At 42.3% G+C, this 17,442-nt stretch overlaps 1 protein-coding gene across 1 annotated transcript; it reads right to left on the bottom strand.

The window, feature by feature from the left end:
- Positions 1–5,784: 5,784 nt before the first annotated feature.
- LOC115162399 (uncharacterized) lies at positions 5,785–8,560 on the bottom strand. Its single transcript, XM_029713668.1, has one exon. It carries the CDS (start codon positions 8,111–8,113, stop codon positions 7,451–7,453), a length of 663 nt encoding a protein of 220 aa, XP_029569528.1. The 5' UTR covers positions 8,114–8,560; the 3' UTR covers positions 5,785–7,450.
- Positions 8,561–17,442: the final 8,882 nt, after the last annotated feature.

Raw genomic sequence — 17,442 nt, 5'->3', positions numbered from 1 at the left:
GTTGGTTTTCACCAGACACAATGTGACCCATGTCGTCCAAAAAGTTGACTCAAGTTTGCCAAAAAGCACCTGAAAACACGTGGATGATAATCAAGACTTTTGGAAGAATGTTCTATGGACAGATGATTCAAAAGTATAACTTTTTGCACACTGAGTTACAGCAGTTTTGCATTGAAGAGTGGGCCAAAATTCCTTCACAGCGACGTGAGAGACTGATCAACAACTACAGGAAGTGTTGGGTTGGAGTCATCGCAGCTAAAGGTGGAACAACCAGTTAGAGTATAAGGGGGCAATTACTTTTCCACACAGGAGCATTGGGTGTTGCATGTTTTTAGAAAATAAATAAAATAAGTATGTAATTGTTATTTGTTCACTCAGGTTCCATTTATCTAATATTAGGTTTTGAAGATCTGATAACATTCAGTATCAAAAATATACAGAAGTAGAGACCATTAAAAAGAGGGCAAATCCTTTTCATGGCACTGTATCTAACTTTTCTTATTATCAATTAAGTAGAAAGCTCTGACCATTGCACTTATCTGTTGATATGATAGCTCATTCATTCATACAGTAGTTTATGGCTTGGTTTGGTGAAACTAGTTACATGAAGTAAAAGTCAATTCAAGTGCATTATTTAAGTGTGGGATTACTATGTAATATAAGGTTCAGTATACATTTTATGCTATTTTCAAATGCAAATCGTATTGGCAAAAAAGTTCAAATGTAGCTAAAATGCTAGAAGGTTCCTTCATCAATGATGGTTAATTGTTGCATCGTTTTTCTTTTAAAAAAATGTAGGAACTATTTCACGTTTAGAGTGACGTGGTATTAACGAACGGTCAATGTTGATTTTATTTCTTTCTCTCCATTGGATTGTCAAGTACTATTTGCTGGAGTGTAAACTCTTACTTGTTGACATTAGCGGATGGATTGCTTTATTTAAAGTAGGGAAAAGGTCATTATTAATTTCCCTTTGTCGTTTTATCATACTTTGATAGACTGACAACAAAATATGACTGAGCGCCTTACCGTGTAATAAATAGTAAGTGTATTAATGAAACACTTTCATTCTTCTTTTTAGAGTACTTCTTTATGCAATTCAGTGTACAGCACATGTTGCAGAACATGGTATTAAAAGCACATTGCCATAACCAAGACAATTTACAGGAGCAAGTTGAGGTTCTTTCGATTGTTATGAAAAGGAGCTGTGGAGGTGAAAAATAAAGAGTGAAATTGAGAGCTAACAGAATTGAAGTTATTTGTTGGGACAAAACAGAAGTGAACAAATTGATCCTGGAAGAGGGAGAAAGGGAGAGAGTTGAACGTAGGGAGGTTTTGTGACTAGTGGAAAACGTACTTCTCTTCAGTGCCTGTTCGATTTTAGATAAGGGTTACAGTTTGTTTGTTTGGTAAGTGTATTTATTGCTTGACATCTACGTTATCACCAAGCCTTGCCTAATGACACTTGAACATGTTAGAAATGATTGTCTGCCATATTATTGCTCCTTTCAACATTAATGTGTATCACTGTGAGCCCTGTGCTCCATGGACTCTCACAGGATGTTTGAATAATTAAAAAAAACGTGTCCATCAAGCTTTTTTACAGTCAAATTTCTTCTTTGTTTTGTATTAACTTGAGTGCAAATTCCATGATTGTAAAACAGTTGTAAGTTAGCATACAGCACAATAAAAAAAAGTACCCCCAGTTTCAGGTTGTCTTGCTCTTTCTGTCATGCTTTACACAGGTGCACAACTGCACAAAAAGATGATCTTTTGTCCCCTAACCCTGACCTATACAAACAGCATGAAAACGGAGTGAATGTGAAAAGTATTTTTCCTATGTAATATACACACTGAGTATACAAAACATTAAGAAAACTTTCTCTTTCCATGACATAGACTGACCAGGTGAAAGCTGTGATCCCTTATTGATGTCACTTGTTAAATCCACTTCAATCATTGTAGATGAAAGGGAGCAGACAGGTTAAAGAACGATTTTTAAGCCTTGGGACAATTGAGACATTGATAGTGTATTTGTGCCATTGAGGGTGAATGGGCAAGAAAATATTTAAGTGCCTTTGAACGGGGGTATGGTAGTCGGTGCCAGGCGCATTGGTTTGTGTCAAGAACTGCAACGCTGCTGGGTTTTTCACACAACAGTTTCCCGTGTGTCTCAAGAAAGGTCCACCACCCAAAGGACATCCAGCCATCTTGACACAACTGTGGGAAGCATTGGAGTCAACATGGGCCAGCATCCCTGTGGAACACTTTCTGAGGGGTGCAACTCAACATTAGGAAAGTGTTCCTAATGTTTGGTATACTCAGTGTACACTACAATATGTAATGTTTTATATACACATCTAATTACCTTCACATACTCATTTTGAGCGCTGATCAGCAACACCAGTACATTTCCCAAGAGGTTTCTGTTGATTCACATACATGCATGGGAAAGTTGGCTGCTAATATGTATCTCATAGCTTATGTAAAGTACTTAACCACCACTGATAGCTTGCCAACTTTAGAAAAATATGATTCTGTGTCCCATAAGAGATTGAATAATGTAATATGACACGATAGCAGCACATGAATGCCCTTGATTTGATTACATTTGACTGAACTTACAGTAAAAAAACAAATGGCGTTTCAGAATGGGAGACTGTGACGGTATGGTGTTGCCTGTGTTAAGCTGCCTCCATGTGGGAGTCATTTTTGATTAATTTCAAATGAGCTCTCCATGGGACTGTTGTGTTGGAGACCATTCCCTCCATCTCCTCTGGTGAGAATCCAAGGTGTTAGTCTTTTTTAATTACCTTTTTCCACAGGCGTTCTCTAGGGCCACCTTCTACCGTTAAGCCCCTGGGTCCTGTGACCTCGGCATAGTGCTTTGTTGCTCCTTGTTTTTCAGTTGGGTCTGCATCAGCCCTTACTTTCATGTTTCATTGCCTGTTGTTTTCTTCCAGGTAATAGGCTGTCCTCTGTCCCTTTTTTAAACACATCTGGTTCTCATTTCATGGCCATGGGGGCACAGTCTCTAGGCTTTCATTACATGACTTACATTTTGTTTAACTCACTGTAACTATTCATCTGCAGTTTGATTACATTTAGTGTGGTCTCCCTCCCCAGTCCTCCCAGTGGCAACTAATAGATGTTGAGGGGTGTGATGCAACTCAATGCTTTAACAGTGGGAGTACAGGTAGCTCTGGAAATTGAAGAGGGCTGTGGGATTATGTCACCAGTATTCATACACAGTGGGATAAGATTTGAAATGCAGAAGGTATTCTGTCAAAGGAGGTGACAGCAGCTCAGCTGTAAGTAAAGCACTGTAACGTTTGGTAGCAGAAAGGCTCTGAGCGGGAAGCCAAGCCGGTCACCAAGGGCATTCACATGTTTCAGTCCATGACTCCTGCATCTCACCCGGGCTGGTACTGAAGCCTCACAAGGTGTCTCCTTCAGACATGCTCTGTCAAAGCCAACTCCTTATCGGAACCAGGCGCAGAGCCGCTTGCAGCCCTCAGTGTCGGGGTGAGGAAAGTAAGCTCCTAATGCTTCGCTCTGGATATGCAACCCTCTTTCTCTGGTGCGCGAGAGTGACTCTGAGGTGCCATGACATTTTAGATATATGGCTGCGTTTGGACAGGTGGTCTTTGGCAGGTCTCTCCCCCCCCCAACTGAGCGTGTGCGTCATCCCTCTGCCTTTATATGGCCCAGGCTGTACCAACCAACCACGCCTCAGCAGCTGGAGTTATCCGAGCGTGTTCTGCTCTTCTTCTCCTCGCGCCCCGCTAACAAGGCTGTCGATGTACAGCTTGCCTTATTGATTTGCGCCATGGCGTCATGTCTCCACTGTTAGTGTCATAAAACTGCTCCAGCAGACAGCCTGGTAGACCACTATATGGATTGTTACTGTGATGTGTTGTATGAAATAGATCTATCGCTCTCTCACTGACGTCGTACCGATTTCCACTGGTCAGAGGTCAGTCAATCTGAAGGTCCAGGCAGCCCCCAGTAGCCTTCTATATAACAGAAAACGGTGGGTGTCAGTAACAAGCGTTTTTTTCCCCCTGTTCACTTGTTCTGAACAGAATACGGATGAGCCAAGATGAATCTTTCCTATTGGGAACCGCAGCGAAACTGGCTGGAGACCAGCACTTCCGTTGTTCCCTATAATGCTTTTTCTTTTGAGAAAGCAGCGTAGGGTCTTGGCAGGTGTCGTTTGAGATGTTCAATAGACAACCTGGTTCTGCAAAGCATAGGGGGAGAGAACAGCATTTAGGTCCCCATCTGCTTATTGCATTATGTCATGATTCTGCACCTGTGCCCCATGTTGTCATGGTGAAATCGTGCACACCTTCATAGTAAAAGGGCCCTGAGAACAGAGGGCTTAATTCAGTTGAACTTGCATTTACACAGTAGCTGTTTTTCTTAGGGTCAAGTAAATCCCAGCATGGTTTGGGACAGTGTATAAACCTCTTGCACTGCACCGTATGTTATCTTAGGGTAGAGTGACTGCTACACCATGAGTTTATCTATAGTTTCAGTAATAATGTATGGGCCCATAATTCTTCCCTGACGTTAATTGAAGAGCCTATTATGATCTTGCTTTATATTGCTCTCCTGTGTTGCAAAACCTCATGAATTATTCACAAGTATTGTGATCGTGTCTCGTTCAGACAATGAGGTTCTAAAATGCCTTTGTTTTAAAGGTTTCTCCTGGGTGGCATTTTGGCACATTGAAATAATGCTTGGTGTCACTGCAGTACATGCTGAGACTGATAAACAGAAGAAGTTTTGCCAAATCCAAAGTTAGGCTGTGCTATTGCTCTGATGATAAACACTGTTATCAGTATCAACAGTAATTCATCCTCTATAGCTGGCATTAAGCTGTGTAGTCTAATGACCAATGGTAACTCTCAACATCCCGGGACCCAAGATGTTGCCTGCTCCGCATTGCATTGCCCCGGTAGTGGTAGCTGTGCTTGAGCTCAATATACTGTAACATCTAATCGTGCTGCAGCTGTAAGATTGAGAAAAACGTTTTTTTTTTTAACACATACCTTTAAAAAAGAGGACAACAGGACAGCTTTTATATTCTGCTAGATTCTCTGACTCAGGTGATTTTTTTTTTTTGAGGTGTGGTGATGACTAGGGCCAGGTCACATGGTCAGGAAAAACAGAGCAGTGATGAAAGAGCAGCAAGCAAAGAATTTGTAATTGAATAGGATCTCTGTTGCAGAAACCGCCATCTCCTACCGAGTACTCCATCCGGTAAACATTCTCCCGGGTGACTGGGAGGTCAAAAGGTAACTAGCCCCTCCCCGTCCACGGACATGTTGTAGGGCCTATAGGGAAACTGCTGTAGTGATATCCAGTGTGTTCTGTGCACAATTCTGTTCAAAGTACCCTGATACTTGTCTGCCTGCTCTTTTACAATAGGTGTCGTCATGACAGGGTTGCAGTGCAGCACTACTCAACGGAGGCTTACATTTCACCGTGATGCTCGCCACCAGCAACAAAAACCTCTCCACCACTCAGTGGAAAAAAATTATCCTTTCAAAGAGCGTTAGCTGGAAATAGTTCCGACCAGTATTGTGTAATGCATTCCTTCTTCCTTTCTGCACCGTAACTACCGAGCGCTCAATCGATACACCTCCCTCACATGCCGTTCAGTGTGTTCAGTTCAAGTAGATACATACATACAGGCTTGTTGTTTTTCCCCTCTCCAGAGTTCACCAGAAGTGAGTCAGAAGCAGGAATGAGAGAGAGAGATCTGACTATAAGATGTGGCAGACTGATAAACAATGGGCCATTTTTTTATTTATTTTTTACCTCTGTTCACGAACTGTGGCTTGCCTGCTGTAAAACTCCCAGATTTAATGAAGTGCTAGGCTCACATGAAGACATTGACAGTAAACAGACTGTCCTTTTGAGCTGTCGGACTAATAATTGGCCGGAATATTACTGGTTCTTTGTTGAACTGGGTAGCTGATAAAGAGTGAACTATGTCAACAATAATCCCTTTGACTGGATAGAGATATGATATATCTGATCATCTAATATGTATCATATTTTACCAGAGGATAATTAGACTAGGCGATTGAAAACAGCTTCTATCAAACTCCAAAACATCAACACTTGACATGATTTTCCATGTACGATTTCAGACCACTCAAAATAAAAGAATGTTTAATATTAAAGGGGTTATTATTAAGTTGCTTTGCATCTGTTTTGCATGTAAAAACAAAATCTAATCGAAGAAACATTTCATAGGACGTTTATTTGCCTCGTGATTTAGACCTAAGTGACAGTCTTAATAAAAAGTATCTAATTAGACTAGAAGTTAGTGTACATCCTTTGGCCTTGATCTATCTGCCCTATATACATGACCAAATACACAATACATTTACATGGTTATATGCACATATACCTGAGCTTAACTCAATAATACAGGTTCCTATATACCAGGAATCCAGATGTATCCGTGAAAGGAAATATAGAGGACACAATGCTTTGAAAATGCGTTCCTGTTGTTCAATAGCTAGGCCAATCAATGGCAATAATAAATGGCTATGCTGTTGAATAAAATTGGAGGCCCATAGTTTATGCGTAATTTACATATCCTGCGAACCACAGGCGTATCTCCTGTGCCAGTTAAAGCTAGAATCCTTAAGTGCTAAATTGTTTGACTTATTAAGGATATATACCCATGATTCTCAAAGAATTGAACTTATACCTGCCTCAGGGGCTTAGTTCAACTGTCCTACCCCATCAGAACCCAACATATAAGCTTTATTTACCCCAATGTTTGTAAACAGTGTAAATAGTAACAAACACTGTATAGCCTCAAAACATGGTTTAACTATCATTTGTATATAATGAATGGCCAGTCCTTGCACCCATACCTCTGTCTATAACTTTGAGAGTGGTTACATTTCTCCAGGACCATCCCTTCGCGTTTTACCAAAACAGAGGTGGGATGCCGCTTTGTTATTGTTTCAATTAAGGATTCTAGCTTTAAATACAGGTGTATGTCATGTCCTTGTCCATAATATGGATATAAATAAATGACCTTGGTGGAGATGTCCAAAGGAAAGATGACATAGGCCTACATCAATTAATGCATAGCCTAAAGTAGCCTAACAGAAAACGCATAGTGTTTTAGGGAAAAACAATATTCCTTTGAAGCAGTTTGTCTATAATTGTCAGTCATACTCATTCAGATTATTGGTATATAGCATATCAATAAAATACGTGCATGAAGCCTGTGCAATTCTCGCAGCATCCTCTGTTCTTCGACATATGTTCCACGAAGACGCCTGTCTGCAGGCTAATGTATCCGACCGCGGCATAAGTCTGTCAAACACGGGTTAGATAGATCCCTGTTTAAAGGCCTGGCCAGTTTCCTTCCCTGTTGGCTCGTGGCGGAGGTGCGCAGCTGAGCCTTTGAGGTTTAAGGAGCAGCATCTGCAGCTGCTTGATCCGCACTGCCAGTAGCTGGTCGGTCCGCATCCTTCTCCCCTCTCTCATCATGCATGGTGTTGTGTGCTCCAGTGCGCAACGGACCCCGATTATCTCCAGTGAGCTGAGACGCTTGACTGTCTCTCCCCACAGTGTTTGGTCTATCCGCAGTTTGTGCGGCTGTGTGGCTTCGGGCAGACTCGTAGAGCCGTTTCGGTTGCGAGTGAGCACTTTCTGATAAAACACCGTCGGAGATGATGGCGGGGCTCTTGCTTCTGCCCTCCCAATTAAATGCCTTGGTCTGAGGCTTTGCGCTAAACCTGGTGTCATTGACAGATAAAAGCTCTGTCTGTGTAGAGTTAGTGTCTAAGACGTTGATGCTTGTGGAGCTGTTTGTTGAGATGTTAGCAGAGGCTGTGACCTCCGGCACCACCGGCTTTCCCGCTGGAGAGGATGCGCTCGTTGGCTTCCATATCAAGCTGTAGTAAATGGCTAGAATGATGGCTGCTAAGGACACAGACAATACATATGCGAATACAGTGGCTAGTCTCACCCACTTTTTGTTCGTCTTCGCAGCCATCTTAGCCTTTTTGTCCCCCGTATAAGTGGCAGGTTTGCCCCTCTCCATGTTGGGCATAAAGTCCCGCTCTCTCATATTGCCCCGATTTTTCCCTCGATGCTCTACCACCCCGTCCGTTTTGAAGGTTTCTTGTTATCCACAATCCAAGAGAACACAGGAACCTATCCGGTCGAGAGAAGACGTAGAGCCACAGCCTTACTGTGGACCGTCCGCGCTCTTTGACTGTCTATTTTACTTCTAAATATATTTTGGGTTCATTCATTTCATCCTAGAAGGCACTGCGGTTTGTCTCAGAAACACAGTGCAGCATTGCGTTTCATCATGGACATCACGGATGAGGCAAGCAGCTCAGGGGCTCTTGTGATTTACAGCATCCGCCAGCAGAATTCCTGACGACCAATGTTTATTCCAACAACATTTCCTAAGGAATCAGCAATATAGCGAATCAGCAGTAAAGGATTCGATGTAATTTATTAAAACGATTAAGTGAGACCATACGGTAGGCCTATACAACTGTCTGTACGGTTGCCTACAACAAACGAAGTGAATGGCTCAGCTAAAAATACTTAAGGGTGGGGGGGGGGGGGGGGGGGGGGGTTCTTAAAGAGCCAGCAGCTATGCAGCGGGCTGGATTAACTAATGAAACGTCACCAAACGCACAGCTCATCCCAAAACTACTTGAGTAAATGCATATATTTATGCGCATGGTGTAACTGTCCAGAGCGAGTATCCTATGTTTACATACTGACATCAACGTGGAACTGGTGACTAGGAAGTTATAGTTTGTGATGATCTAGAGACCACTACTGAAGGCTCAAATGTACACATTTAGCAGTCCCAACGCTTGCTGCCACGGCGCGGATGATTTCGACCCATTATAATTTCAGCACCTTGGACAGCTGATTAATTACGCGATAGTCCTACAAGTCCATATGGCAACAATTGGTCCTAAATTGGCAGAGCAGTCGGACATTGCGTGAAAAATAATTCATATAGCATATGTGAATTAAATACAAACCTTTTATTTAAACATCATTGATTTACGGATTGAGTCAATAGCTTGAAAGGTCAGCTGTTTAAACAAATATGTTAGCGTCTGCGAATCATGGCAGCTCATGGGATCATCTGGGATTATTTGACTCATGCTTACTGTATATGTTCTTAGATTAACAAACAGGTTCACATATCTTCTGAGAATGCCATTTCTAAATAATGTCTTAGGAGTAAGAATGTAGGTTCATCTCAGACCTCTGGGAGCCCATCAAATCATTGAGTGCACACGAGCGTGTGTTCTGTTTGCGTGCGTGTGTTCATATGGGATAGCCAGTGGTATTCAAACTTTTTCAGCGAGGACCCCATTTTTTCCTCCAGAATTTCTGGCGACCCCATTTTTTTCCCCAAGAATTTCTTGCTGACCCCACCCTTCCCCAAATCTAATGACACAACCATAAAATCGTAAAATTGTGATTTTTACATGAACAAATAACCAAAATGAAAAGAAACCAATATATACATTTACTCAATACATTTTTATTTGCCAAATTATCTTTATCAAAAACGTTGTATATTGTCCCATACAATAATATGTTCTGGTAATTGAATAATGATTTTTATTGCTATTTTTGGGGGGGCTATCCCACTGCAGTTCCCCCGCAACCCCACTATGGGTCGCGACCCTGACTGTGAATACCACTGCTCTTCTAGGCTCTAGTTCATCTGTGCCCAGCGTATGGTCAGGTAACACATTACACACGTTCTCACCCAGCTAGCACAGTGGATCTGGGCCGATTCCGGCTGAGAGTCGGGGCACTCGGCTGGGAGTCAGACTCGGCCGACGTCATGTGGCCCGTGTCTGTGCCGCCTTCGGCAGTTTTACTTATGGCTAGGATGCGGGGATAGAGCTCGGGCCGATTCCGGTGTGAGTTATCTGGCCCAATTGTATTACTTGGATCTCGGGCCGATTGGGGCTACTCTCTGGCAGATGATTACACGGGTTGCTTTATATAGTTAACATTTTAATTTATTTTTCCATATTTTCTCATTGTTTCTGTGATCAAAAAATACAATTAACATTTCAATGAAATTCTTTAAGAGTCCTGTTTAAGTTGTATTTTAGTATTTTGATACTTTGTGCAAGGCAATTGATAAGCATTAAAGACGTTGTGAATGGAGCATCCCGAGTTGCGCAGCGGGACAGGCGAATGCACGCTGACACGGTCACCAGCTGTACAGTGTTTCCTCCGACATAACATTTTTTTTAAGGATGCGTATAATTTGGATGCATAAAATGTATGATAGTAATATTTCAAATGACCAAACCGGGTAATTGTGTATACATGTATTAACATTTGCATTTGCGATTCTGGGCAGTCATTCATTTTGTTTCCGGGCCGAGTCCGAAACCCGATTCTGTCCCGATTCAATCAGTTCCGGCCCCCCGGAAGAGGTCCGCTTCTGGGCCGATTCCTCATTGCTACCTGGGCAGGTGACTGGGGGCTTGACTGACTTATTTGCCTGCTAGATTTAGATGAGGAGTGAGAAATATGAGTGATCAAAAACAGTTTTTCCATTTGATCCTGTCCCATCCATTGGTAGGCTACATTACATTTGTATTTTGAATTTATTATGGATTCCCATTAGCAGCTACTCTTTCTGTGGTCTGGCAAAATTAAGGCAGACATTACAATACATTCATAATAGATTTCACAACACACTAAGGGTATGCCCTCAGGCCCCTACTCCACGACCACATATCTGCAACAAAATCCATGTGTACGTGTGTATAGTGTGTATGTTGTCATGTGTGTATCCGTCTGCGCTTATGTTTGTGTTGCTTCACAGTCCTCGCTGTTCCATAAGGTGTATTTTTATCCGTTTTTTTTATCTGATTCTACTGCTTGCATCAGTTAGTCATTTGGTATTTTATTAGGATCCCCATTTGCTGTTGCAAAAGCAGCAGCTACTCTTCCTGGGGTCCACACAGAACATGAAACATAATACAGAATGGCATAATACAGAACATCAATAGACAAAAACAGCTCAAGGACTGAACTACATAAAAAAAAAATTTAAAGGCACACGTAGCCTTCATATTAATGCATACACACAAACTATCTAGGTCAAATAGGGGAGAGGCGTTGTGCTGTGAGGTGTTGCTTTATCTGTTTTTTGAAACCAGGTTTGCTGTTTATTTGAGCAATATGAGATGGAAGGAAGTTCCATGCAATAAGGGCTCTATATTATACTGTACGCTTTCTTGAATTTGTTCTGGATTTGGTGTCTATGAAAAGACACCTGGTGGCATGTCTGGTGGGGTAAGTGTGTGTCAGAGCTGTGTGTAAGTTGACTATGCAAACAATTTGGGATTTCCAACACATCAATGTTTCTTATAAAAAGAAGTGATGCAGTCAGTCTCTCCTCAACTCTTAGTCAAGAGAGTCTGACATGCATAGTATTTATATCAGCCCTCTGATTACAATGAAGAGCAAAATGTGCCGCTCTGTTCTGGGTCATCTGCATCTTTACTAGGTCTTTCCTTGCAGCACTGGATCACACGACTGGACAATAATCAATATTAAACTAAACTAGAGCCTGCAGAACTTGCTTTTTGGAGTGTGGTGTCAAAAAAGCAAAACATCTCTTTATTACGGACAGACCTCTCCCCATCTTTACTACCATTAAATCTATATGTTTTGGCCATTACAGTTTATAATCTAAGGTAACGCCAAGTAATTTAGTCTCCTCAACTTGTTCAACAGCCACACCATTCATTAACAGATTCAGCTGAGGTCTAGAACTTAAGGAATAATTTGTACCAAATACAATGCTCTTAGTTTTAGAGATGTTCTGGACCTGTTTATTACTGGCCACCCATTCCAAAACAGACTGCAACTCTTTGTTAAGGATTTCAGTGACTTCATTAGCTGTGGTTGCTGATGCGTATATGGTTGAATCATTAGCATACATGGACACACATGCTTTGTTTAATGCCAGTGGCAGGTCATTGGTAAAAATAGAAAAGAGTAGAGGGCCTAGAGAGCTGCCCTGCGGTACACCACACTTTACATGTTTGACATTAGAGAAGCTTCCATTAACGAAAGCCCTTTGAGTTATATTAGTTCTATTAGATTGATAGCTCTGAAAAGCTATAACACATATGTTTTTTCAACAACAGGTTATGGTCAGTCATGGCTCTATGTAGTACTGTGCGCCTCCCATATTCTGTTCTGGACTTGGGGACTGTGAAGAGACCTCTGATGGCATGTCTTGTGGGGTATGCATGGGTGTCTGAGCTGTGTGCTAGTCATTTAAACAGACAGCTCGGTGCTTTCAACATGTCGTTACCTCTTACAAATACAAGTAGTGATGAAGTCAATCTCTCCTCAACTTTGAGCCAGAAGAGATTGACATGCATATTCTTAATGTTTACTCTCTAAGTGCATCCAAGGCTAGCCGTGCTGCCCTCTTCTGAGCAAATTGCAATTTTCCTAAGTCCCTCTTTGTGGCACCTGACAACACGACTGAACAGTAGTCCAGGTGAAACACAACTATAGGCTGTAAGACCTGCCTTGTTGATAGTGCTGTTAAGAAGGTAGAGCAACGCTTTATTATGGACAGACTTCCCCCATCTTAGCTACTGTTGTATCAATATGTTTTGACCATGACAGTTTACAATCCAGGGTTACTCCAAGCAGTTTAGTCACCTCAACTTGCTCAATTTCCACATTATTTATTACAACATTTAGTTGAGGTTTAGGGTTTAGTGAATGATTTGTCCCAATCACAATGCTTTTAGTTTTTTTTCATATTTAGGACTAATTTATTCCTTGACACCCATTCTGAAACTAACTGCAGCACTTTGTTTCAGTCGCTGTAGTAGCTGATGTGTATAGGGGCGGCAGGTAACCTAGTGGGGCGGCAGGTAGCCTAGTGGTTAGAGCGTTGGACCAGTAACCGAAAGGTTGCTAGAGCGAATCCCCGAGCTGACAAGGTAAAATCTGTCATTCTGCCCCTGAACAAGGCAGTTAACCCACTGTTCCTAGGCTATCATTGTAAATAAGAATGTGTTCTTAACTGACTTACCTAGTTAAATAATGTTTAAATACATTTTTAAAATAAAAAATTGTGTTGAGTCATCTGCATACATAGACACACTGACTTTACTCAAAGCCAGTGGCATGTCGTTAGTAAAGATATAAAAAAGGGGCCTAGAAAAGCTGCCCTGGGGAATTCCTGATTCTACCTGGATTATGTTGGAGAGGCTTCCATTAAAGAACACCCTCTGTGTTCTGTTAGACAGGTAACTCTTTATCCATAATATAGCAGGAGGTGTAAAGCCTTAACACATAACTCGTTTTTCCAGCAGCAGACTATGATCGATAATGTCAAAAGCTGCACTGAAGTCTAAAAAAACAGCCTCCACAATCTTTTTATCATTAATTTCTCTGTCAGTCCTCAGTCATTTGTGTAAGTGCTGTGCTTGTCGAATGTCCTTCATAATAAGCGTGCTGAAAGTCTGTTGTCAATTTGTTTACTGTAAAATAGCATTGTATCTGGTCAAACTCAATTTTTTCCCAAACTTTACTAAGGGTTGGTAACAGGCTGATTGGTTGGCTATTTGAGCCAGTAAAGAGGGTTTTAATATTCCTAGATAGTGGAATGACTTTTGATTCCCTCCAGGCCTGAGGGCACACACTTTCTAGTAGGCTTACATTTAAGATATGGCAAATAGGAGTGGCAATATCGTTTGCTATTATCCTCGGTAATTTTCCATCCAAGTTGTCAGACCCCTGTGGCTTGTCATTGTTGATAGACAATACTTTTTTCACCTCTTCCACACTCACTTTATGGAATTCAAAAGTACAATTCTTGTCTTTCAAAATTTGGTCAGATATACTTGGATGTTTAGTGTCAGTGTTTGTTGCTGGCATGTCATGCCTAAGTTTGCTAATTTGCCAATGAAAAAATCATTAAAGTAGTTGGCAACATCAGTTGGTTTTGTAATGAATGAGCCATCTGATTCAATGAATGATGGAGCAGAGTTGGCCTTTTTTCCCAAAATTTCATTTAAGGTGCTCCAAAGCTTTTTACTATTATTCTTTATGTCATTTATCTTTCTTTCATAGTGTTGTTTCTTCTTCTTTGTATTCAGTTTAGTCACATGATTTCTAAATTTGCAGTATGTTTGCCAATCGGTTGTGCAGCCAGACTTATTTGCCATTCCTTTTGCCTCATCCCTCTCAACCATACTGTAACGATCGTCGTAGAGAGGGGACCAAGATGCAGCGTGGCACGTGTTCATGATTATTTATTTACATCAAACAAACACTCTAACAAAACTAACAAAGGGAAACGAAAGCGCACAGTTCTGTCAGGTACAGAAACACAAAACAGAAAACAACTACCCACAAAACACAGGTGGGAAAAGGCCCCCCCCAAAGGTGTGGACTCCCGGCCGCAAACCTGAACCAATAGGGGAGGGTCCGGGTGGGCATCTACTCTTGGCGGCGGCTCTGGTTCGGGGCGTAGCCCCCACTCCACCCGCTGATCCTCCCGCTTCTGTGTCGCCGGAGGAACCAGACCGTGGATAATCGCCGGAGGCTCTGAACTGCCGGCCGCCGCTGAAGACTCTGGGCTGCAGGCCGCCGCTGAAGACTCTGGGCTGCAGGCCGCCTCAGGAGGTTCCGTACCGGGGACCATCGCTACAGGCGCTATGCCATGGATTATCCCTACAGGCGCCGGGCCATGGATTATCACTGGAGGCTTCGTGCCATGGATCATCTCTACAGGCTCCGTGCCATGGATCATCTCTACAGGCTCCGTGCCATGGATCATCTCTACATGCTCCGGGCCATGGATCATCTCTACAGGCTCCGGGCCATGGATCATCACTGCAGGCTTCGGACCATGGATCATCACTGGAGGCTTCTTACGTGGCGCCGGAACGGGTCTCACCGGACTGAGGAGACGTACTGACAGCTTGGTACGTGGAGCAGGCACAGGGCGTACCAGGCTGAATAGACTCACTGGAGGGAGAGTGCGAGGAGCAGGCACATGCTCACCACGATAAGCACGGGGAGTTGGCTCAGGTCTCAACCCTGACTCCGGGGGGGGGCTGCCTCTCGTGCTTCCGTCCTTGCCGTGCTAGTTCCTCTCTCGCTGCCTTCACCTGCTTCCCCGGCAGGCTTCTGTATCTCTCCAATACTTGCCCCCAAGTCCAGTCTCTCCTCTCCTCCAACTCCTCCAGAGACCAGGAATCCATCTCCTCCCGGGCACGCTGCTTGATCCAGTTGTGGTGGGTAGTTCTGTAACGATTGTCGTAGAGAGGTGACCAAAATGCAGCGTGGCACGTGTTCATGATTATTTATTTAAATCAAACAAACACTCAAACAAAAATAACAAAGGGAGACAAAAGCTAACAGTTCTGTCAGGTACAGAAACAGAAAACAACTACCCACAAGCATAGGTGGGAAAAGGCTGCCAAAGTATGATTCCTAATCAGAGACAACGATAGACAGCTGCCTCTGGTTAGGAACCATACTCGGCCAAAACAAAGAAATACAAAACATAGAATGCCCACCCCCACACCCTGACCTAACAAAATAGAGAAATAAACCGTCTCTCTCAGGTCAGGGCGTGACACATACAATTTTTCAATTCATCATCAATCCATGGGGATTTAACAGTTTTCAGTCATTTTCTTAATGGCTGCATGCTTGTTAGTAACTGGGATAAGCAATTTCATAAATGTGTCAAGTGCAGCGTCTGGTTGCTCCTCATTACACACCACAGATATTTGTTACATTTTCAACATAGGAATCACTACAAAACGTCTTGTATGACCTCTTATACATTATATTAGGCCCAGCCTTTGGAACTTTGGTTTTCCTAGATATGGCTACTATGTTGTGATCACAACATCTGATGGCTCTGGATACTGCTTTCAAGTACATTTCTGTAGGATTAGTAAAGATGTGATCAATACATGTTGATGATTTCATTCCTGTGTTGTTTGTAACTATCCTGGTAGGTTGACTGATAACCTGAACTAGGTTGCAGGCACTGGTTACAGTTTTAAGCTTTTTCTTGAGTGGGCAGATTGATGAAAGCCAGTCAATATTTAAATCACCCAGAAAATATACCTCTTTGTTGATATCACATACGTTATCAAGTGGTGTTGGAGGGCCAGTAGGAGGCACTCTTTCCTCTGGTCTAAAAAAAAAAATAGCCCAATGCCCTGTGTAGGGTGCTGTCTTTCGGATGGGACGTTAAACGGGTGTCCTGACTCTGAGGTCATTAAAGATCCCATTGCACTTATCGTAAGAGTAGGGGTGTTAACCCCGGTGTCCTGGCTAAATTCCCAACCTGGCCCTCATACCATCACGGCCACCTAATCATCCCCAGCTTACAATTGGCTCATTCATCCCCCTCCTCTCCCCTGTAACTATTCCCCAGGTCGTTGCTGTAAATGAGAATGTGTTCTCAGTCAATTTACCTGATAAAATAACGGTAAAATAAAATAAATTAAAATTTCACACGTTATCCAGATACTGACTGTTAACACTTGGTGGTCTGTAGCAGCTTCCCACAAGAACGGGTGTTTAGGTGAGGCAGATGAACCTGTAGTCATATTACATCAACAGTATTTAACATTAGATCCTCTCTAATCTTTACAGGAATGTGTTTCTGAAAATAAACAGCAACACCTCCACCACTGGCATTTGTGTATTTTCTGTAAACATTATAACCTTCTGTTGCTACCACTGTATCATCAAAGGCATTGTCTAAGTGAGTTTCAGAGATAGTCAGAATATGAATGTCCTTTATTACTGGCAAGTTAATAATTGCATGAACCTTCTTTGTTAAGCTACATCTGTTAACATGGGCTATTTTGAGCACTTTTCTGGGATGCTTGCTTGTTTTCATTGCTTTACTGGGAAGCTTAGCAGAAGTAGATATTCTCATGTTATTTATGATAGTGCAGGATGAGCTGCATCCTGTGGTCTTCCTACTAGAGCACACCTCCTCAGTGCTCACAGCATAAATCTGGTTCATAGGCACATGATTACTGCATACAATAACTGTAGGATCAGCAGAGGCATTCAGGGCAGTTAGAGGGATATACATTAGGTTAATTACATGGCGTCTACCAATGCCCCTTGCTATAATGTACATTTGCCAAAGCATTATGATGACTCAGCGACACAATGGTAGGGGGTAACTGAGCTGAGCTTGGGTCATGAATCACATACAGGTACTTTTGACTTAGAAACTCTACAGTGTAAATGCTGGATACTGTATGTTGTACATACTGTATGCTTTTATTGCTGCCTTGGAAATATTGCCATACATCAAGTTTCCCCTTGAAAAGTGTGAATGATGTGGTATTTGATCTAATATAATGT

The sequence above is a fragment of the Salmo trutta genome, chromosome 25 (assembly GCF_901001165.1).
Source record: "Salmo trutta chromosome 25, fSalTru1.1, whole genome shotgun sequence".
Lineage (NCBI taxonomy): Eukaryota > Metazoa > Chordata > Actinopteri > Salmoniformes > Salmonidae > Salmo > Salmo trutta.
This window is presented reverse-complemented; position numbering and strand designations above follow the sequence as displayed.

Bases quoted from the DNA above. Each gene is read 5' to 3' on its own strand.
- LOC115162399 (XM_029713668.1), bottom strand. From the start codon at position 8,113: ATGAGAGAGCGGGACTTTATGCCCAACATGGAGAGGGGCAAACCTGCC.